Here is an 18,739-nt window from a genome sequence, read left to right as displayed (position 1 = left end):
ACTATAGTTCCCAGGATTCTTTGGAGGAATCCATGTGCCTTGAATCTGCATTAATTGTATTGTGTGGATACGACCTTTACAAAACATTGAATTTGCTGTTGAGATGCTTTAATATTTCTTTGATGGAAAATTCCAGATTGACTTTATGGTTTTTAATCTGTAGCGAAGAACAGGAGAAGAGCCTGGTGGATCAGGCCAATGGCCCACCTAGTCCTGTCCTAAACCCAGGACCTGAGCGCAGCAGCACTCTTTTGACTTGTGTTCCTAAACTAGTTTTCAGATGCATCCTGCCTCCAACAGTGGAGGCCGAATATAGATATCATGGCCAGTAGCTGTAGATAGCTCCATGAATTGGCAGAATAAATGTTTGCTAGGCAAGCACAAGATCTTTCCTAGTTGTGGTACAGTATTTCCATCATATTGTTCATAGATTGCACCCAGCTCTAAATTGGAAGGGTAAGAAGAAAGCCTATTAAAAGCTTCACTGGTTTTCTGAGGAAGGTCAAGAAGATTCTGAAGTTCCTTAGCAAAAGGAGTATCTTTGATCATCACTTCCTCTTGGAGAAAAACGAGGAGCTGCCCTTTCCTTGAGGGGCAGAAGCTAAGCATGGTTGTACAATGGGAGAAGACAGAGTTTTAACTAGTTGCTTTGTAGCTCAGGAAGTTTTATAAATTCACCTTAAACTCTTAAGGTAATAGCTTTTCCAACTATGTCTGGTATTAAAGACATAACGCTCTCCTGTAAACACCAGACATTCAGCAATGGCAGGGAAAGAACACACAGTATCAAGGGTTCAAGGTTAAATTGGACCACGAGAGCACAGAATAAAAAGAAAATAAAGAAGCCACGGGGCACAGTACAATCAAACAATGACTGATGCTTAAAAGCCAACCAACTAAGAGTAGCTAAAAAGGTTTTGTGTTCACACGGCAGCATTCATGGCCACATTGAAGCACACTCAAAGCTGTTTAGACATACCACTGGTGCTTCCTGTGCCACCGCCAGAGCTGGGTCCGGGTGATGACACCACTGTTCTGTAGGTAGGCGGTGGAGGGGGAGGTGGTGTTGCTCTCTGTCCCACCCCAAAATCTTTAGGAGATGCTGCTGGTGCTAAGTTATCATCTTTAACGTGGGTCTGCTCAGAAACTTTCTTCTGAACCTCTTCTAAATTGAGTGGAGATGGAACACTGCGAGAGGTTTCAGCCTCTGGAGGCTCATCTGGGGTTTCTGATGCCACAGGTGGGGACACCACCTTCTCCCGTGAAGTCACCTCTGGAGTTACGTTTTCCGGGGACTGATCAGAAAAACTGATCCACTTATCCTCCGCGTCAGCAGCAACAGACTTGGGGGATAATACTGGGCCAAAAATGGTATCCAAGTCATTGATTGATGGTAGTTTGTCACTTTTGACCTCTGTTGCTGTCTGGTCATTTCCTGTGGTCAAAGTAGTTGATTTTAAACTTTAACATCAACTTGTACAGCAGCTAAGTCGTACTAATGTTCTACGTAAGTATGGGGCTTTTAAAATCAGCTACATTCTAGCACAGACATTTTCATAACGCATTTTAAGGTGCTACTAGGAACATAATTCATGTGCACAAATATCTACATAATAGGGTGTGATATATAAATACACAAACACACACACACAAATATTAAAGTGTGTTCCATGTTGACCTGCATGTAAATATGCTGTCTACTATGTATCTCGTTCATACTAATATACCCAAATGGAGCTATTGCTATCTAGGAAAACTGCTTGCTAGGGAAAAGACAACAGAGTGCCTTTATTAGTAACAAAATGGTAAAGTACATAATTTGAAATTCAAGCATGATGACGTGCATGTAGATAAGTATTTTTGTGCTGTGCAGTATACACTGTGGGATTATTTTAGCATGACCAATGAGAATATAGATGATCAAAGGGCTCTATTCTTGAGTTGAACAATCATTATTATCTGTAAATTCTGGGCAAATGGAGCGTCTTCTTAATGGAAAGGAAACCGATTTGGCATTTTCCCCTCTCCTCCATGGCTGGAAGGCAATTTGTAGACAAAAAAAAAAAAGCTATATGAAGGATATATAAAGAGTGTATTATAAGCTCTGTTGCATTTTGGAGCATCTGAAAATTACCACTCTTGTTCTAAAAGCACTAGGTATGATCTCAAAACTTCCACTTCTCTTCTATGCTTAAAGTACGCATCCTGTCTTGTGATTAGGTGCTCACTGGATCCTATTAAAAAAAAGTCCTGTCTTGTGATTAGGTGCTCACTGGATCCTATTAAAAAAAGAACTGATGTCCCGCTGAAGTCAGCAGGCATTTCAGAATGCTTTTTTCCCCTGGATTGCATCCAATGTTACAGTTTTGCCATTCTAACCCCATACTATGCACACATAATGAGAATGCTTGTGTGAACAGAGATGCATTTTTTCCATAGAATATCCAATCTTTCCATTGTCCTAGAACCACCGAATGAGCAGGTTGTCCTGTCTATGCATATGACTGTCCAATTATCTCTTTGGTCCACAAATGCTGCATGCTGCTTTGACTCTGCAAAACTGTATGTTGAACCTTTATCTGTAAATTCAATCTAAAAGGTATGGGAAAATTACATTTCATGTCATATTGTCATGTAGAAAATTTTATTTTACCAATTAATGTAAGGTTTGTTGGTAGGGAAAAAAATCCTATTTTTTTTTTTGGCTCTGTTCGTGATTCACATAAAATGCACAGTACCACCTGGGGAATAAATGATCACACATGGATGTGCATTTCATTTGCGTTATATTCACCCAGCATAGATACAGAGTTGGAAGTTGGGAATTGCAGTGTTTGTATGAATAAAACAGGAATGAATAGAGGACACAATTTGTAATTCAAAAGTTATAGACAGTTGAAGAGAAATACCCTTAAAACATCAAGTCTGCAAGTATTGTTGTACAAGGTAACATTTATGTTGCATAGTATGCTAATCTTTTTAGAAGCCATCTTTGTGTTTTCTCATTTAAGCAAAGCAATTCATGCTCAAATTTACAAGTCGGTTCATACAGCTAATGATGTTCACTTGCAACATGAATTATATGCTGGTAAGCTCCTTATTTCTTGTCTCTGAGTACCACAATCACTTGGATCCTGAGGATCCTTTCAAGAGTTCACATTCAGAGAACAGGGTTTTCCACCTCTCACTTCCCTCTGAGTCTCCTGTGTCCCAAAAATATAATCCTGGAGAATGGAAGAGGTATGAGAACCATGTGGGCTGCTGACGGAGGGGGGAGGTGAGATAAACCATTCCTGCCCTTGCATGACTTAGATCCTAAGTTGTTTCTCTGTTTGTGCAAAGGTAGGAGTGGATTTATCTCACCTTGCACGAACAGAGAAACAACTTAGGACCCAAGTCATGAAGAAACATGGCTTCAAAACATTCCTATATCATTTTAACTACATTAACTCATAGTTCTGTATGAAGACCATACTGCCAAGATATAACCTTTATTATTCTGAATTACATCTAGGCCTAAATGTGCTGAGATTCATGACGGGCTCACTAAAGTTCCTCCGACTTTTCTTCTTACCCAAACCAGGTATAACACAAACTATTAGTTTGCTGACAGGGTTATTGCCAAATTGTTCATACAAAATATTACTACCATAGCTATACTTTAGTGGGAAACGTGTTCAAAATCTGAATACAACACAGACATCAGAAATCATTTAAAAATCTCAAGGGGTTTAGAAAAAAAGATTATGCACTACTTAGGCTTGTAGTTATTTTTTTGCTGAATAAAGAAAATCTGCCATGGTATCTGAAGGCAGATGAAAATATTAAATGCTTAGATATCATATATGCATAAAATGCATCTAATTAGATGGTCGTTTTTAAGAAATGATTACAAGGTTTCATATTCTGTTCACATTACAAATTATAATTTGCACTGAATAGAAACACAGTTACTTTGCAGTAAAGCAGAGATCTTACACATCTAAAAGTCATTTATGCTAAACATACTTACCTACTCCAACTGTTAAAGGAGAACCAGTGCGGGGAGGTGTAGCTGGAATATTCTTAGGTGGAAGAGGTGGAGGTGCTGTGAGCCAAATGGAAGAATTTTAAGTTAAGAATGGACAACATTCGTCAAATAAATAAATATAAACTCACAGTCGTATCTAGAGATTCAACCAAATGATGGCTGAGATCCAAAGTCTGTTCCACAAGTGGAAGCCACTTCTGCTTGGGCAAGTCCCCTAATTTTTGCCAATTCCCTCCTCTAGCTGCAGCCACCACATTTCATTCCATGCTGTCCAGGAGGGTCCCTGAACCCTCAGAAGCAGCCCTCTGGTCTGACTGCAATGGAAGGACAAAGACCTGTTGTGTGAGTGGAATTCTGTTTGCGTTTCTCTGTATCTGCTACAGTCACAGGGTTGGGAAGCACAACTGTGTTGGGGAGGTAAAGTCAAGTAAACTTCACACGACTGTGTGTAAGGGTGCATGTGTAGTTCCCCATCCCCAGCTTCTACCTATTGGTGCAGGTGGCTCTTGAGGGCAAAAAGGGTTTGTCATCCCTAAGGAGAAGATAGGTAAAAAAAATAAATCCCTCTTCTCCCCCCATCACCATTACGATATGGCAGCACATGCCGCAGAGTCTAAGCACCAGGAATCACCTGCCTTTTGTTGTGGTTGATATTTTATGAGATGACAACTTTTTTGTTTCCATTCTCCAGTGTGAACTATATGTTTTAATATAAATGTTGTGAAGTTTTATTCTGCTTTTCCACATCCACGAATCCAATTTTTGGTTCTTATTAGGAGCTTGTGTATTTATGGCATGCTGCACTGGTTGCTAGGTGACTTGTCTTTTGGATAGGAAGGAGTCAGGTTTAGCTTTGCAAATTGAGATCACAGAGGCTTTTCTCCCCAGGGACTCCGAATCGTCTCTTTGCCTTTTCTGAAAGCTGCGTTTCCAATGCATAATTCAACTAATATCTCTTTGCTTCCATGACAGTATAATGAGCAATAACCCTCAACATTGCCACTTCCATCTCACGTTTCAGTGTTTTGTAGTGAAAAACAAAATGAAAAACCCCAACAATTTTTCAAATAGGAGATGCCTCAACTTACTTCCAGATGGAAAAGGTCGTGATGAATTCGGTGATTCTACACTTGGACTTGCTGGCTGCACAGAACCCCAGACCTCAGAGTGATCTATGGGAGCTGAAGTCACAGATATATAACATGATGCATACAAATCTAGAAGTAACATGAGAACTTAATTCCAAACAGAGCTTCTCTTTAGCAGCATCAGTTGAATCGAACACTGAACTGTAGGAGCTACTTGATAGATTATGGCAGGAGGAAAATGAGAAGAGAATGTATGGAGAATATGAATTTTTTGGAAATAAATTGTTAATAACCATTTTTCAAAACCCACAAATGAATTTCAGTGCTGGGAAATGCATATACCACCAAATCTGTGAATACCATTCTGAAAGTCTTTCTGCCCTGGATGCATGCGCGCGCGCGCGCACACACACACACACACACACGTGCGCACAGAAACAAGCATACATACACACACACACACAGAGAGAGAGAGAGAGAGAGAGAGAGAGAGAGAGAGAGAGATCAATGGCCTCCTGGTGCCTCTAGCCAATGAGGAAGTTAACTGCTTTTCTGGTATCAGGATTTCTGCCAATAAAAGTAACATGGTTGGAGCTGTCATATGCAAAACACAAAAGCTTTACAGTGACACCTAAATTACCACAAGCATTCCCCTAATTCAGTGCTGAGTTAGAATCAACACAAGAGATTTTCATGCAGGTCTGTCCATTTAGATTAATGAGTGAGGAAAGGAAGTATTCGGCCACATTCTCACCTCGGATGGCCTGATCCCATGTTTTTTCTGGGTCACATATAATAGGAATCAGCAACCCAGCTTGCTCTTGACCAAGGCCAGGACTGGGAAAGGCTAGGAAGCACTGGTGGAAAGTGGACTGTAAGGGGTGTTAGCTGAACCCTACACTTAGGCTTGGGACAAGATACCCTTAGCACCAACTACCCCACAGGGCAGAAAAGCAAACACTGGACAAATATTAGTTCCTTCTTGTCTGGGAATTAACATCATGTGGTTGCCTAGAAATTGCTAAACACTTCTTTCTTCCTTTTTAACTTGTGGCACATTTCACCAAGTGCACAGATACATACTCACAGACTCATTTGCATTCACAAACAGTTTATATTTAGGTGATTCACTGAGTTTGTAGCCCACACCTCTTCAGAGAACTCGGGCATTTGAAATAAAGATGTAAAACAAATTAAACAAAACGTCATGTCAGATATAGAAAGGTACACTGATAAAGTTAACTGGCAACACCTACCTTCTAACTTCTCTTCTTCAAATGCAGACTCCAGAGGTGGACCAAATAGTGGCGCTAGTACTGCAGGATCTTCCGGGGCTTTTTTGCTGCAGCACAACACAGATGCTGAATGATAATTACGCGCAAGGATCTTTTATTCAGCAGAGGTGACAGGCAGAGTTGATTTTTTATTTTTTACAGTAGGGGTGGGGAACCATTTTCAGTTCAAGGCAGCGTTTCCTCAAAGGAAAGCAATTGAGGGCCGCATTGCAGCGGTGGGCAGGGCCAGAGGCAAAAAGTGGGTGGAGCAATTATGTGACTTATCTTTGTTCAGTAGGCTACATTCCATACAGAAGGATAAGGGTCTGCCTTTTCCTATAATGAGGTGTGCACAGGCTTGACAGATAGGACTTGGTAAGCCAGAACAAGAGCACGTACATCATTTGGGTACAAGGATTCCACACCATCCATGACTTGAATGAGGTTTTTTAAAAATATAATTTAACATTTATACTCACCTTAGAAGCTCTGGAGTAGGTGTTGAACGCCTGGGCCTTGCTATTTCTTCACCTGGCACATAAGACACCATTTTAAGGTAATTTTCTCATAGTGTCTTCTAGAAAACTTGTTCACATAACTATTTGATAATGTCAGCGCCACCACAGCGTTCCTTCCGCAAGTCCATTTCTTACTAGTTTTAGTACTTATATAGTCCTAGGTCCAAGCTTAACTATGTTGTCCCTTTCCAGAATAATTTGAACCAGTTTTCATAATTCATGTCAACGTAACCCTGCATGCCCTTCCAGCTTCAAATTGCTCCTCTCACATTACCCATGGTGGGTGTCTCTTAACAGAACATAACTTGCTAAAAATATTATTCATTTGCTACCTTAAAAACATATAATGCATTTGTTGTGAGATAATAAACTGACTCCATGACTTGCCATTAACCTATTTTCATGTGGCCCAATTTTATGGAAAAGCTTTAGAAAATCCCATTTCAGCCATACCCTTCATCGTTCCAGATTACGAACATCTTGTAATTTTAGGCCCTGTTGAACTGGTTTGTGCATTCAGCCAATTGCAAATACTCCATATGCCTTTTCATTTAAAATGCGTCATCTCATTTTGAGACTGTCAGAGTCTGTTAATTTTACATTATAGATTCATGCATAATTTAATACTAGTGCATGGAATAATGTCCTCATAGCATTTTGAGGACTATCCCATCAACAATATATAGACTTTAGTCTCTTAAAAATTAGTTGTTCTGATGATTCTAGAGTTTGAAAATTAAGATGTAAAATTATGTAAAAAAAAATAAAAATAAAATTATGTAATCTTGATGATTCTAAATATATCCAACTTCCTGAGATATATTGTGTCCCAACAAAATTCAGTAAATAGATATACTTACTAGATAAATTCCTTTTAATTGAACCCTACAATTAAAAGCAAAAACTACAGTTTAGGACTATAGGATTATACTTTTAGACATGTACAATAAATGGCAGCTTGCCTTAGTTGAAAAGAAAGAAAACAGAATTAGGCATTAACACTGCTAAAATAAAATATACATTAACTTGGATTCACATTCTTCATTTTGGACGTTTGTACCCCAGTGCAGATTCATTCACACACATATACCATATATAGGCAAATGCACTGCCTGAGAATTTCAGGTTTTTGAATCAAGACAAACAAACAAAAAGTGATCATACATTTTGGAATTGCAATGATGTGCCAAACAAATCCAGAGAGCTTGACAAGTCATTTATTTCCTGTTCTAGAACTTCTGAATGACCACTCCCCACATAAAACGGGGGGGCGACCTTTGCGTGGACGCGCACAGCCCCTGGATCTGGAGCGGCTCCATTCAGCATAGGCTTGGCTTTGCCTTCCCTCAGGTGGGATACCTGGAGGTCTCCGCCTACCCCAGTCAGTTGTCCAATCCCACCTGGGGGAAGCGTTGCCAAGGAGATCAGGCCAGGTGGGGGAGGGATTACCTGCCCACACAATAGAGGGAGGATCTTACCTGGGAATCCTCACTTGGCTCCAGAGCTTCTCCCACCCTACCCACCCTCAGTTAATGCCTTATTTTGCAGGTTAACTTTTCTTCACAGGTTTTGCAGGTTAACTTTTCTTACAGGTATGCGGGCGCTGCTACGTTAAGGTCACTGTCAAAGGGCCGGAAAGGAATTTCCCTGCATTGGCAGGTTTCGCCTTTCCCGTAGCAAAACGTCACAACTTTGGCAGTATCAGGCCTTGGGCGGAATCCTTTTGTCCATCTTCCTCTTGCAGCGGCGATACCAGGGTTCGCCGTTAAAGGGGTTTCTGAAGGGAGGCTTTGACCGTACGCCGAAAGGTCGTCATTGCTCTCCCCTGCGGCGGCGGCTATCTCTGCTTGAACATATGTTCTCCAGAGCCGGCCCATCCCCCACACAAACACTGGATAACCCTGATGCTCCCTAGGTCCCTGGCTGGTGACTGGGGAGGGAGAACGCCCAATGCCTGAGCCAAGGTCTACCCACATTTGAAATTTAATAAAGTTGTGGCCAATTTAATCCCATAGCACGTTGTCTTGAGTCGTTATTCCACATGACGGGGGGGGGGGTGCTCGGGACCTGGGGACTCCGCCTGTCCACGCAATGCACTCATACATAGTCTCACACACTTGATCACCGGCTTTGGACTGAAATCAAACATGTTTCCAAGCAGGCTTTAATATTCCAGAAGATATAAAGAAACAATTGGTGGGGACAGGGGGAAGGAGATAAAACTTCTGAAAGTAGGAGGCAGGTGGGAAACAATGTCTGAATATGCAAAAGGTATCAGAACAGCTGTCAACAGTATTTGCCATAGCAACAGGGAAGATATGGCAAATTTACTGTCAGCCACTAATCCTCATATCTCTGCCACCATCATAACATCCATCCTTCATTCACACAATGTTCCTGCAAAATGCATGTATTTTCAAAGAAATTTTTTTCTAGGCAAATTCTTGCAAAAACTTCTCCTTTCAAATCACTCTTTGTGCAATAATATCTCCACTAAGAATACTTATATGCTACAGGAAGAGACAGTAACACCAAAGTTCAAGGAAGAGAGTTATTAAGGACAACAAAATTATTGTTAGCACTGTAGGCAGAAGTCTGGTGAAAGAGAATTGGTTCATAGCCAAACATGTCACTAGCTGATTCTTGCCAAGATATCCATTCTGTAGTCAATCCTCAGAAACATATTCTAATGGATATGCTAGGCATATTATCGGCCTATGATATATCTGATGTTAACATGTGCCAATTAAACAAATAATATTCCATCAAATTCTCTCTTTTGAAGCCAATAGTAAGCTGTAAGACCAAGCTATTTTTTGCACAGTTTTGTTAAACAGGTGCCTTATCACATCAAGAGAATACATTGCAGGAAGTATATGGATGTATTCTTATTCTGGAATAGCAAGTGTGAAAAAATTCTGGTCAGAACCTCAAAAACAAAAGAAAAAGAAAATCAACCAGGGAAGTTCATCTTGGCAATAGCTCAATTCAGTTAGCATAGTTGCTTCCTTGTTCTATGCAGAAATTGGTTTGAAAATTTTCTGAACAATCATGAGAGTTGGCAGACTGCTTTATTCAAAATGAAGTAATCCAAAAATTATCAGTTTCTCCAAGGAGGACAGTTTCTGTGTAGGACAGTTTCAAGAGTGGCACTACTCTTTAAAGACATTAAAGAATTCCTAAGCAATATTTGATTTATTTAATAAAATTTAGAAACTGCTTGACTGTGGTTTTTTTTTAAAAGATAAACAATAAAATCAAGAAAATTCACAACCCTACTTTAAAATATACACAAGTTTAAATACTAAAACAGATTAAAATTACCTCAGCTTTCTAAGTATCTAGGAGTAGGTTTGTCTAAACAGGAATGTTTTTAGCAGGCACTGAAAAGAGTACAGTGAAGGCACTTGCTTGATTGCAATAGGCAGGGAGTTCCAAAGAGGATGTGCTGCCACACAAAACAATGGATTTTTTTACAAATGTGGAACAGGTATTATGTGGAATCTGTAGCAGTGCCAGTATGGTTCCATTCAGTATTTCTATAACAGAAAAAGGCTGCTACAGATAGCCACACACCCCTGAAAGAACAGTAATTTTCACCCAATTACTTTTAAGTTAGATCAATTTGCTGTACTTGCAGTTCACAAAACTAATTTAAATTAAACCCAGATGACAAACACTCCCAGTCATTCCTGCTACTGATTTAACGCGAAAAGTCATGCAACGTCTTACCGGGCTGCGCCTCTGTTATCAGCAAAAAGGAAGAGAGAAAGGTACCTAGTCAGAGAGTGACAGATCAATAATAAAAAAAGGACTTTGGATGATGAGATCTTCCTCTAGCTTCACAAATTAAGTAAACAATTTCCCCAGATTCCCCCTGTCTCATGAAGACCCCGACCCTATCTGATGTCCTTTTAATGAGTAAGCTATATAGATGTCTGCAGAAATTTTGGAAACAAATGGTTAACTTTGAGGCTCCTTGAGGCCTATTGCAGCAATACCAAAGGGGCTGCCCAGCTTAGATACTCTGGTAGGATGGAACCTAGAATGGCAGCCTACACATAGCACTCCAAATTCTGGAACTGACCAGGGGGGAAAGGGTTAAATACTCCCTCAACTCAGAGCTGCTGACAAAAAAGATTATCCAATCACAGATCTACCTTGTCGTAGTTTGTAGTTTGACCCCTTGATACCCCATAAACCTAACTAAAGGAAGATATGCCATAGGTATGGAAGGGTGAGACATCGATTGTTAAGAAACCTAGCAAATTTTAATCTGCCCTCAAGGTCCCCTTCTCATATCTCTCTAGTAAATCCTTGTTAAAAAATAAATTGGCAAATTAGAGTTCGACTGTGTTGGCTTATTTGCAGCAAGAAATTAGTAGAGAAATACAGACAAACAGGCACACACGTCACGAGTTTTCCGAAGAATGATCACATTAATTCTTATAAATACAGGAAATGCTGTGGCATACAAAAGTACACAGGATGCAAAGAGAGATTAGGCAAGCCATCCTTCTTAGTTCCCCCATACCAAAATTGGTAATAATGTATTTATGACTGCCAAAATAAAGGAATATAGGTGAGACACTTGTTGAACATGAGTGCATAAATGTTCAAAAATGTTCTTGGCTATTGATTTAGATGAGATTATAAAAACAACAGAGCTGAAGATGCACAAGGATCAGTTTGGAATCATATTGCAATGCAAATCAAACTAACCAGGAAATGCCAAGTAATTTATAGCACTTATGCTCTTTTATGGGTGTGTTGTCTTCAGCACTTAGATACTTTGTTTACTGGTGGTATGTAAACCTCTAAAATAAATAAATATAACTGAAGCAGCAGTGCTCTCTGGAGAGAGTTGGGCTATTTTTGGCTATAGCTTGGATACTACTGTGCTCATGATCTCACACAGTTTCAGTAACTTCAGTGGAACAATGCCAATACACACTAGCCAAGAATTTGTCAATACATATTTTCCTTTCATTCTTTCCAGTAAGCAACTGCTTGCCACTTCTACTTATCTGTGACATTTAAGGCTGGGGAAAGGAATCTGCAAATATCTAGTATGCCACTAATTTAGCCTCAGATTTCATCAACATTTCTTTTTCAAAGTTTTGGTCTCAGCCCACCAAGAGGACACAATTTTCCTGGCTACTTTATATTTGTACAAAAGCAGACCATGGATCTGATCCAGGGGCAGAGTAGCCCCACCTCACTGCCTGAGACAAAATAGGAACGTGTCATGCCATGCCACCCTCCTGCCACCCCACAAAATCCTCCCTTACCTGGGTTGTGTGGCAGCACCTGAGAAGCAGTGGCAAGCTCTGGCAGGATCTTGCAAAGCACATGAGATCTAGCCAGAAACTGCCACTGCTCCTTCTCTGCTAGTGTGGGTGGGGTGCCCATGGGGGAGTCTCCTCATGGGTGGGCCAGCTCTGATCCGATCCTACAGAACATCATATGAAGCAGCTGAGACCGTGCACATATATAGCCTTTTAAACAAAGCTAAGATTCACTGATTAGCTCCTGGCCAAGGGGACTGAATCCTGTTCTTACTGCCAAACAGCCTATCAGCAGATTTCAGCTTTGTTTAGAGGGCTACATGCCCTCAGCTGCAACTGTTGTATCAGGAAGGGGTAGCTGAGTGGATGCCTGTTTACACACACATATAGTAGCTAGTTGAACTGCAGAAAGTGCGGAAAGTGGGCACATTATTGCAGGAAATAGTTCTGTCATGATGAGTCTACAGATAACAAGATGAAAGTGCCTGTCATGCTATGCTCTCCACGCCAGTACAGGTTGTTGCTGCAATTGTGCTTTTGCTCTAACTTCCACCACAAAGCAGAGTAAACCAAATAGGTCTAATTCTCATAAGTACACAGCATGTATTCCTTGGAAGGATGGGTACAGATGTCATAAGCCCAGTGAAGGCGAAAGAAAACTACTGTGGATGTAAAAGCTTACACATGAATTTAGTGGTGGAGGTGCTAACCCCCTTTTATGTCTCCATAATTTAGGGAAGGGGTCAAATTAGCATATCAATATAGCAAAGTCCTGGATGTCTGGTTGAACCAGACTGTATAGCAGTCTTCATGTTGTCTAAAAAACTTGGAGAAATTAATGCAGTGAAATGAAACAAAAACCAGCCCTGGATCTTCAGCTGATGAGTAGTATACAAATTTAGTAAATAATAATAATGATGATGATAATAGGCCACAAAATACTATGGCTGAACGATTTTATGAACAGTCAAGAAAAGTAGAGTTACAGAGGTTCATACTTTACTTGTGGAAATTTGCAATGTCCCCATTTATTCCAGCATTGTTATGGTTTAAAGCTTCATACCATTACATATATTTATGTGCAATATGAATTGAATGGGATTAGCCACCACTCATAAAGAAAGCCAAATGGAAAATTACCAGTACCTGTAAATAATAAGATTTTGCATTTTATATTCTTGGTTTTATAGACTGTTTTTTAAAAAAGATAAATAAAGTGAATACTTTCTAATGCAAATAATCCATTAAAATGATAGATACAAAGAAAGAAAACGGGATAGATAATTTCTTACCGGACTTTTCCTCTATAGAATGCATTAACAAATGGAGAAAAGGGAGGGAGAATAAGCATTTTCTAAAAACATCAGCATTTATGCATAGAATATCATTCTCCATGAAATGGCATATCCCAGTCTCCTGTCCAAGCAGGTCTGCTCAGTAGTAAAATGGGATTTATTTCCATGAAACTTACTTATAGGAAAGTATGCTTAGGATTGGATTACAAGCAAACTAACAAATTCTGAAATGCCTAAAAGGTTATCATATACAAAATAGAGTAAATACTCATACAGAAGTGTAAACCAATAATGTAAGTGCAGTCTGATCCCAGCTTATGCATACTCACTCAGAAATATGTTCCATTGAGATAAATGACACATACCCCCTAAATAAGAGTGCATACAGTTGCAGTCTTACATTGTAAATGCCCAGTTACACATTGCTGGTACACCAAATAAAGAGAAACTATATTTTCAAACCCCACAATCAATTTTCCATTAAAATATTATACTGCAGTAAACTGAGTATCCTGATGGACTTTAAAAGCTGTACCCTTCCAAAAAGTGTGGACTTGTTTTTATTCTCTCCACAACAGGCATTTGCAACAATTTTGGCTTCTTACTTTCGTGAAAAGCTATTTGACTTGAAAACAAACTTTCAATGTTATATTACTATTATGATGGTGATGTTACAGGTGCTTTGTATACAGCCAAATACTGCAACATTCTTCTGGCAGTTATCTTGAGACATCATTCTGGTAGCTATCTTGGGAACAGAAGTAGTCAGGAAAATGCCAATCATTATCCTGGCTTCCATTATCAGATTTACTTTGCTAATAAGGATAATAAAATAAACCATTTCCAGAAAATAGGGATGATCGATGTGATCCTCTAAGTAACTGAAGATACATGCATTCTCTTCTGCCTAAGTGGGCTAGTACTATCACCCCCACCCTATTTAAATGAGTAGAAAACTTGTGGGTTATACATTTAGAATAATGAGCTTCCTTTTGTAATCTAATAAGAGACCTATTACAACTCAACAGAAGGCTCTGAGTAGTTCCTCCATCAAATACTACAGAAGACACCTCTCACCAGTTTCAATCAAAAACTGTTTGTTTGCCATCTACTTAAGGCACGGAATAAAGCAAGATTCACAAGACAGGTTCTTGTCGTGAAAAAACAAATTCCTACTGTGGACTGCTGTTCTCAGAGGATGCTGAAGGTTATTTGGGAGGCTGGGCACCTCCTCTGCAGCCAGAAAGCAGAGCAAAATTATGGCCTTTCCATACTCCCCATAACAAGACTGGAAGTGATTGGGGAGCTGAATAAAGAAAGAAATATTCCTCAAAAACCTCCTTTACCTGGACCATCCTGACCTGGGAAAAGGTCACATAAGAAAAGCCTCCTTGTCTGGGCGTTCCCCAGTTTAGGAGCTGACATAATAAATGAACAGGCACATACAACAGCTCCACTGCTTTCTTGGGGAGGCAATGCAGCTTGTTTGCCAGCCTATGGACAAGCTTGCCCTTAGTTGGGCTTACCCACTCTGTCTTCAAAGCCTTAGGCAGGTGCAATGCCTAAGGAGGACCCCATGGGTGTGGCTAAGTCTGATAAGATCAAGTAAATCAACAAAAATACTTAACTGAGGTTCTGCGCCCTGCCCCTGCTAACATAAATCCTGGCTACGCCCATGGAGGACCCTGTGGGAAGGCGATTCTTGCTTCCTTCTGGGTGGCTTCTGCGGCATTCACCAAAAGCACCAGGAAAACTTCCAAAGGAACCAGCAGGGTAAGTCTTTCCCCGTCTGCCACTTCCTGTATTTGGGGATTCAGACCCTGCATGGCCTGGCTAGGAATGAACCCCAGGGTCAATGGGAACATGCTGGCTTAGCTTTGCGCAGTGGCAGTATCGTAGCCAGTGAGGGGAATGTGTTCGCTTGTTTCTTTGGGCGTTGCCTCTCCCCACCAAGGGGAGGGGGTGCCTCTTTGGAACCCATGGGCTGCACGCTTGTGGGAAGTACAAGAGCTCTGGAGGAGCTTCTAGAGGAGGAACCAGAGTGGTCCCTGAAGCTCCTATTTCCTCTTGTCCTAAGACTGGCCCTGGGACCTGCCCTTCCATCCCCTGCTGTAGACCTCAGGAAGTATTGTCTTTGCTACCTCAATCCTCCAATGTGCTGCTCCATTAAGCATGCATGCTTGCTATGGGCATGCAAGAAAGTTCTATGAGAAAGAGTTCTGTGATGGGTTCCACACACAGCCACATACCCTGTGGGTCAGGGATGCAAACGCAGTGCCCCATGGTAGATCATGTGGAACACCCAGCCTCCTTCTGCCCGTCATCCATCAGCATCAAGAGATTCTGGTACACACCTACCCAACTCAGATCGCTATCCTCACTCTTGGAGCCACAACCTGACTGCCAAGCCTAGGATGTGTTGGTAGGAAGGGTGAGGGGATACCTGTAGGCAGCAACCAAAGGAATAAAGGGATTTCTACCACCTCCCACCACAAAGGAAGCAGGAACCATTTCGGCTCTTAGGAGCTCCAACCAAGCACCACCTGGAAGCTTGGCAGGTAAAGCCAGTCTGATAAGTGCATAGAAATCCCTCCTATATAAGGAAAAAAATTTGGTTCTGCTTTCCAGCTCTACAGCAGGTTACTCCTTGAAGGTACTTAACACCTTATGGGATCCTCTAAAGAATATGCAATTCATATTCCAAAAGAGGTTTGGTTTATTTCTGATAACAACTTCTCATTTGTCTCTTATCTGGACTCCTGGTTGTCCTCCTTATTCTATTTATTTTGAGACACTGCAATATCCAGCAAATGCTACTCGCCTCCAAGTGCCTCAATCCTGTTTTATGCTTTGGTGTTTGAGCAGATGGCCATTGGCTAAAGCAGGTTACAGGGCAGAGCAAAGCACTGCTAAGTCTATTAGCTTAATTGACATGGAGGAAGAAGTAACTATATATCAAAAAAAAGAAAAAAAAGAAAAAAGAAACACACTAAAAAAGAAGAGAAAAAGTCCTATCGGTGAATGTGAACCCTCCCTGCTGCTTGTCTTGTGCCTCACTACTCCATCCACTTTTCTTCTTTCCTGGCTCCAGTGCTGATTCAGGAGCAGACAAAAGTGCCAAGAGAAATTAACTGTGTCACAGGGAAAGACCATCCCACCCCTAGCTTTATTCTGCGAACAGGGGCAGGCACATGAAAATAACATAGGTGCTACTGTCACATATAATTGAATAATGCAATTTATCTGGGGGTGGGGGATACCAACTATGTGCTGGAAGTCTCTACCTCTAGCATGTTTCAACATCTGAAGTAAGTGTATGTGCTTAGTGATGTCTCTACACAATTCAAAACCCGGCCTTTGAAGGATTCCCGGTCATATAAAGAGGTCCGTACACATGCACAAATGCCATGTGCATCAGGCTCACTTTAGTAACTCTAAATGAACTTGTGAAAGTTGGGGTAGAGTCTGCTATGATGCTGCCCCCACCATGCTTGTTCTGCCTTGTTAGAATACCTCTGAGGATCTAGGCTAAGGAGAATCAGGTGGAATGAATGTAAGGTCTGGCTAACTTGGCTTCGCTGAATAAAAATGTCAAACAGAAGGTATTCTAGGCCTATAGAACAGGATGACAGGACAGATTGGAAGAAAGGAACCCAAAAGAGGGTGCAAGAGGGACAGTGAAACCCTACACAAAAGGGCAACAGCAGGTCCTGCAGGCCTGGAAAATGTATGCCAGAGCTCCTTGGAGCCCTATAGACACGATAATAAATAAATGTAATTTTTGAAAGAATTGCCAATCATATCTGGAGTTTCCACCCTGCTTGACTTTTGTTAGTGTTTTGAAATTTAAAGAAAGACCCCTTGACAATAAAAGTTAAAAATGAAGCTGCAATCGCCTATCCTGTTGGTTTCTTGACCACCTTCATGCTTATCAGGTACAGCAGAAACAATAACTGAGTAACTAAAGTAACTGCCCCCCACCATCGTCTTTGCTCCTACCTCATCTCTTCTTAGCTAATGGAAATCCTCAAGCACACAGTCCTCTGCCTCTTATAAAAGCTTAAAGGAGCAGAGTAGTCAGCCATGTCCTCTATATACCACCCTAGGTGCCTTATGGATGAAATATAAAGATTTTATGAGGGTGCTGGCATTTACCCTTTAGCCAATAATAGGATGTGGAAAACAAATATACAATGCTTTCACACACTAGATGGAATCCAACTATTGTGAACCAAGTGTCGTGTTAGGCATCACTTCTATTGATCAGAGTACAGTCTTTTGAATTAAACACCCCAAATATCTTACTTAATTTACTGCTTTTAAATATAACAGCATGAAGTGCTGCTGTCTTAGAAAAGAATGTAAAGCAATGCAGTTTGCTTGGTATATATTCTGTCCTTATTAAAAGAGTGTAGTTATAGAGCAATTTAGTTCAGTTATTCTTATTAGCATCCTGCTCTCCATAAAGAGCATTACCGCTTTACATGCCAAGCTTCCTTAAGACGTACAACATCAGTAGATCAGGAAGCTGCATTTTCTGCAGTGCAACAAAGCCATCATTCTGATTTACTGCTCCCACATCTTCCACAGCCCAGGAAATGAGTGTCACAAATCAACTCTTGAACCTGGCTTCCATATACAACAATATAATGCACTGTTGTCTTGCCTCCAAGCCCAGCTGCAACAGCCTGGTGACTGCATAATGACTGCAAAGCTCACTTGCTAGAATCAAGACCAACCGCCACAGCACATAAGCAAAAAACAGAATGCAACAGCAAATTTAAAAACAACATAAATGTGATCCCAGCAGTATTGTTAAAACACGTTATGAGGTTTAATTTAGTACAACTTCAGGGTTCTTTTGCTTTGGTTTACAGGGTAGAGATCAACAAATAAATAAATATTTATTAAAACTTAAGTATCAGATGAAAATGCAATTGCTAAAAGTCAATCAACATTGGAAAATTTTATTTGATTACAAATTAAAAACAGCTAATGATAATTCATTTTGTTCTATTGTAAACTGAAAAGCTTTTAAGCAGTTATGTACCCACAGAACACTATTACTTAGAACAGCAATTAATTATAGATATAAGTTAGTATTAGCTGTGACGAGGGATCAGTTAGGGGCGTTCTATAGTTTTTCGTTGCCAGGATATATTCTGTCATGGCTTTCTCCCAAGAATGTCAGGAATAGTACTTCTGTGAGGGTACTGAAAAGTCCTGAAGCACTGTTCACCTCACAT

The 18,739-nt window shown here is 40.5% G+C and overlaps 1 protein-coding gene across 23 annotated transcripts in view; it reads right to left on the bottom strand.

Annotated features, from left to right (window-relative positions):
- Positions 1-18,739, bottom strand: part of SGIP1 (SH3GL interacting endocytic adaptor 1) — a 139,702-nt gene that overhangs the window by 46,770 nt on the left and 74,193 nt on the right. For 17 of the 23 annotated variants that reach the window (XM_081010923.1, XM_081010942.1, XM_081010926.1 and 14 more), the window contains 6 exons: positions 7,771-7,795; positions 6,872-6,923; positions 6,375-6,460; positions 5,119-5,211; positions 4,013-4,087; positions 980-1,435 (listed from right to left, as the gene is read on the bottom strand). In XM_081010923.1, the coding sequence (XP_080867049.1) occupies positions 980-1,435; positions 4,013-4,087; positions 5,119-5,211; positions 6,375-6,460; positions 6,872-6,923; positions 7,771-7,795 (787 nt within the window). The remainder of the gene's footprint in view (positions 1-979; positions 1,436-4,012; positions 4,088-5,118; positions 5,212-6,374; positions 6,461-6,871; positions 6,924-7,770; positions 7,796-18,739) is intronic. The other 6 variants (XM_081010928.1, XM_081010929.1, XM_081010931.1 and 3 more) reach the window with 1 other exon arrangement.

The sequence above is a fragment of the Podarcis pityusensis genome (genome assembly GCF_964106645.2).
Source record: "Podarcis pityusensis genome assembly, chromosome: 6".
Classification (NCBI taxonomy): Eukaryota; Metazoa; Chordata; class Lepidosauria; order Squamata; family Lacertidae; genus Podarcis; species Podarcis pityusensis.
This window is presented reverse-complemented; position numbering and strand designations above follow the sequence as displayed.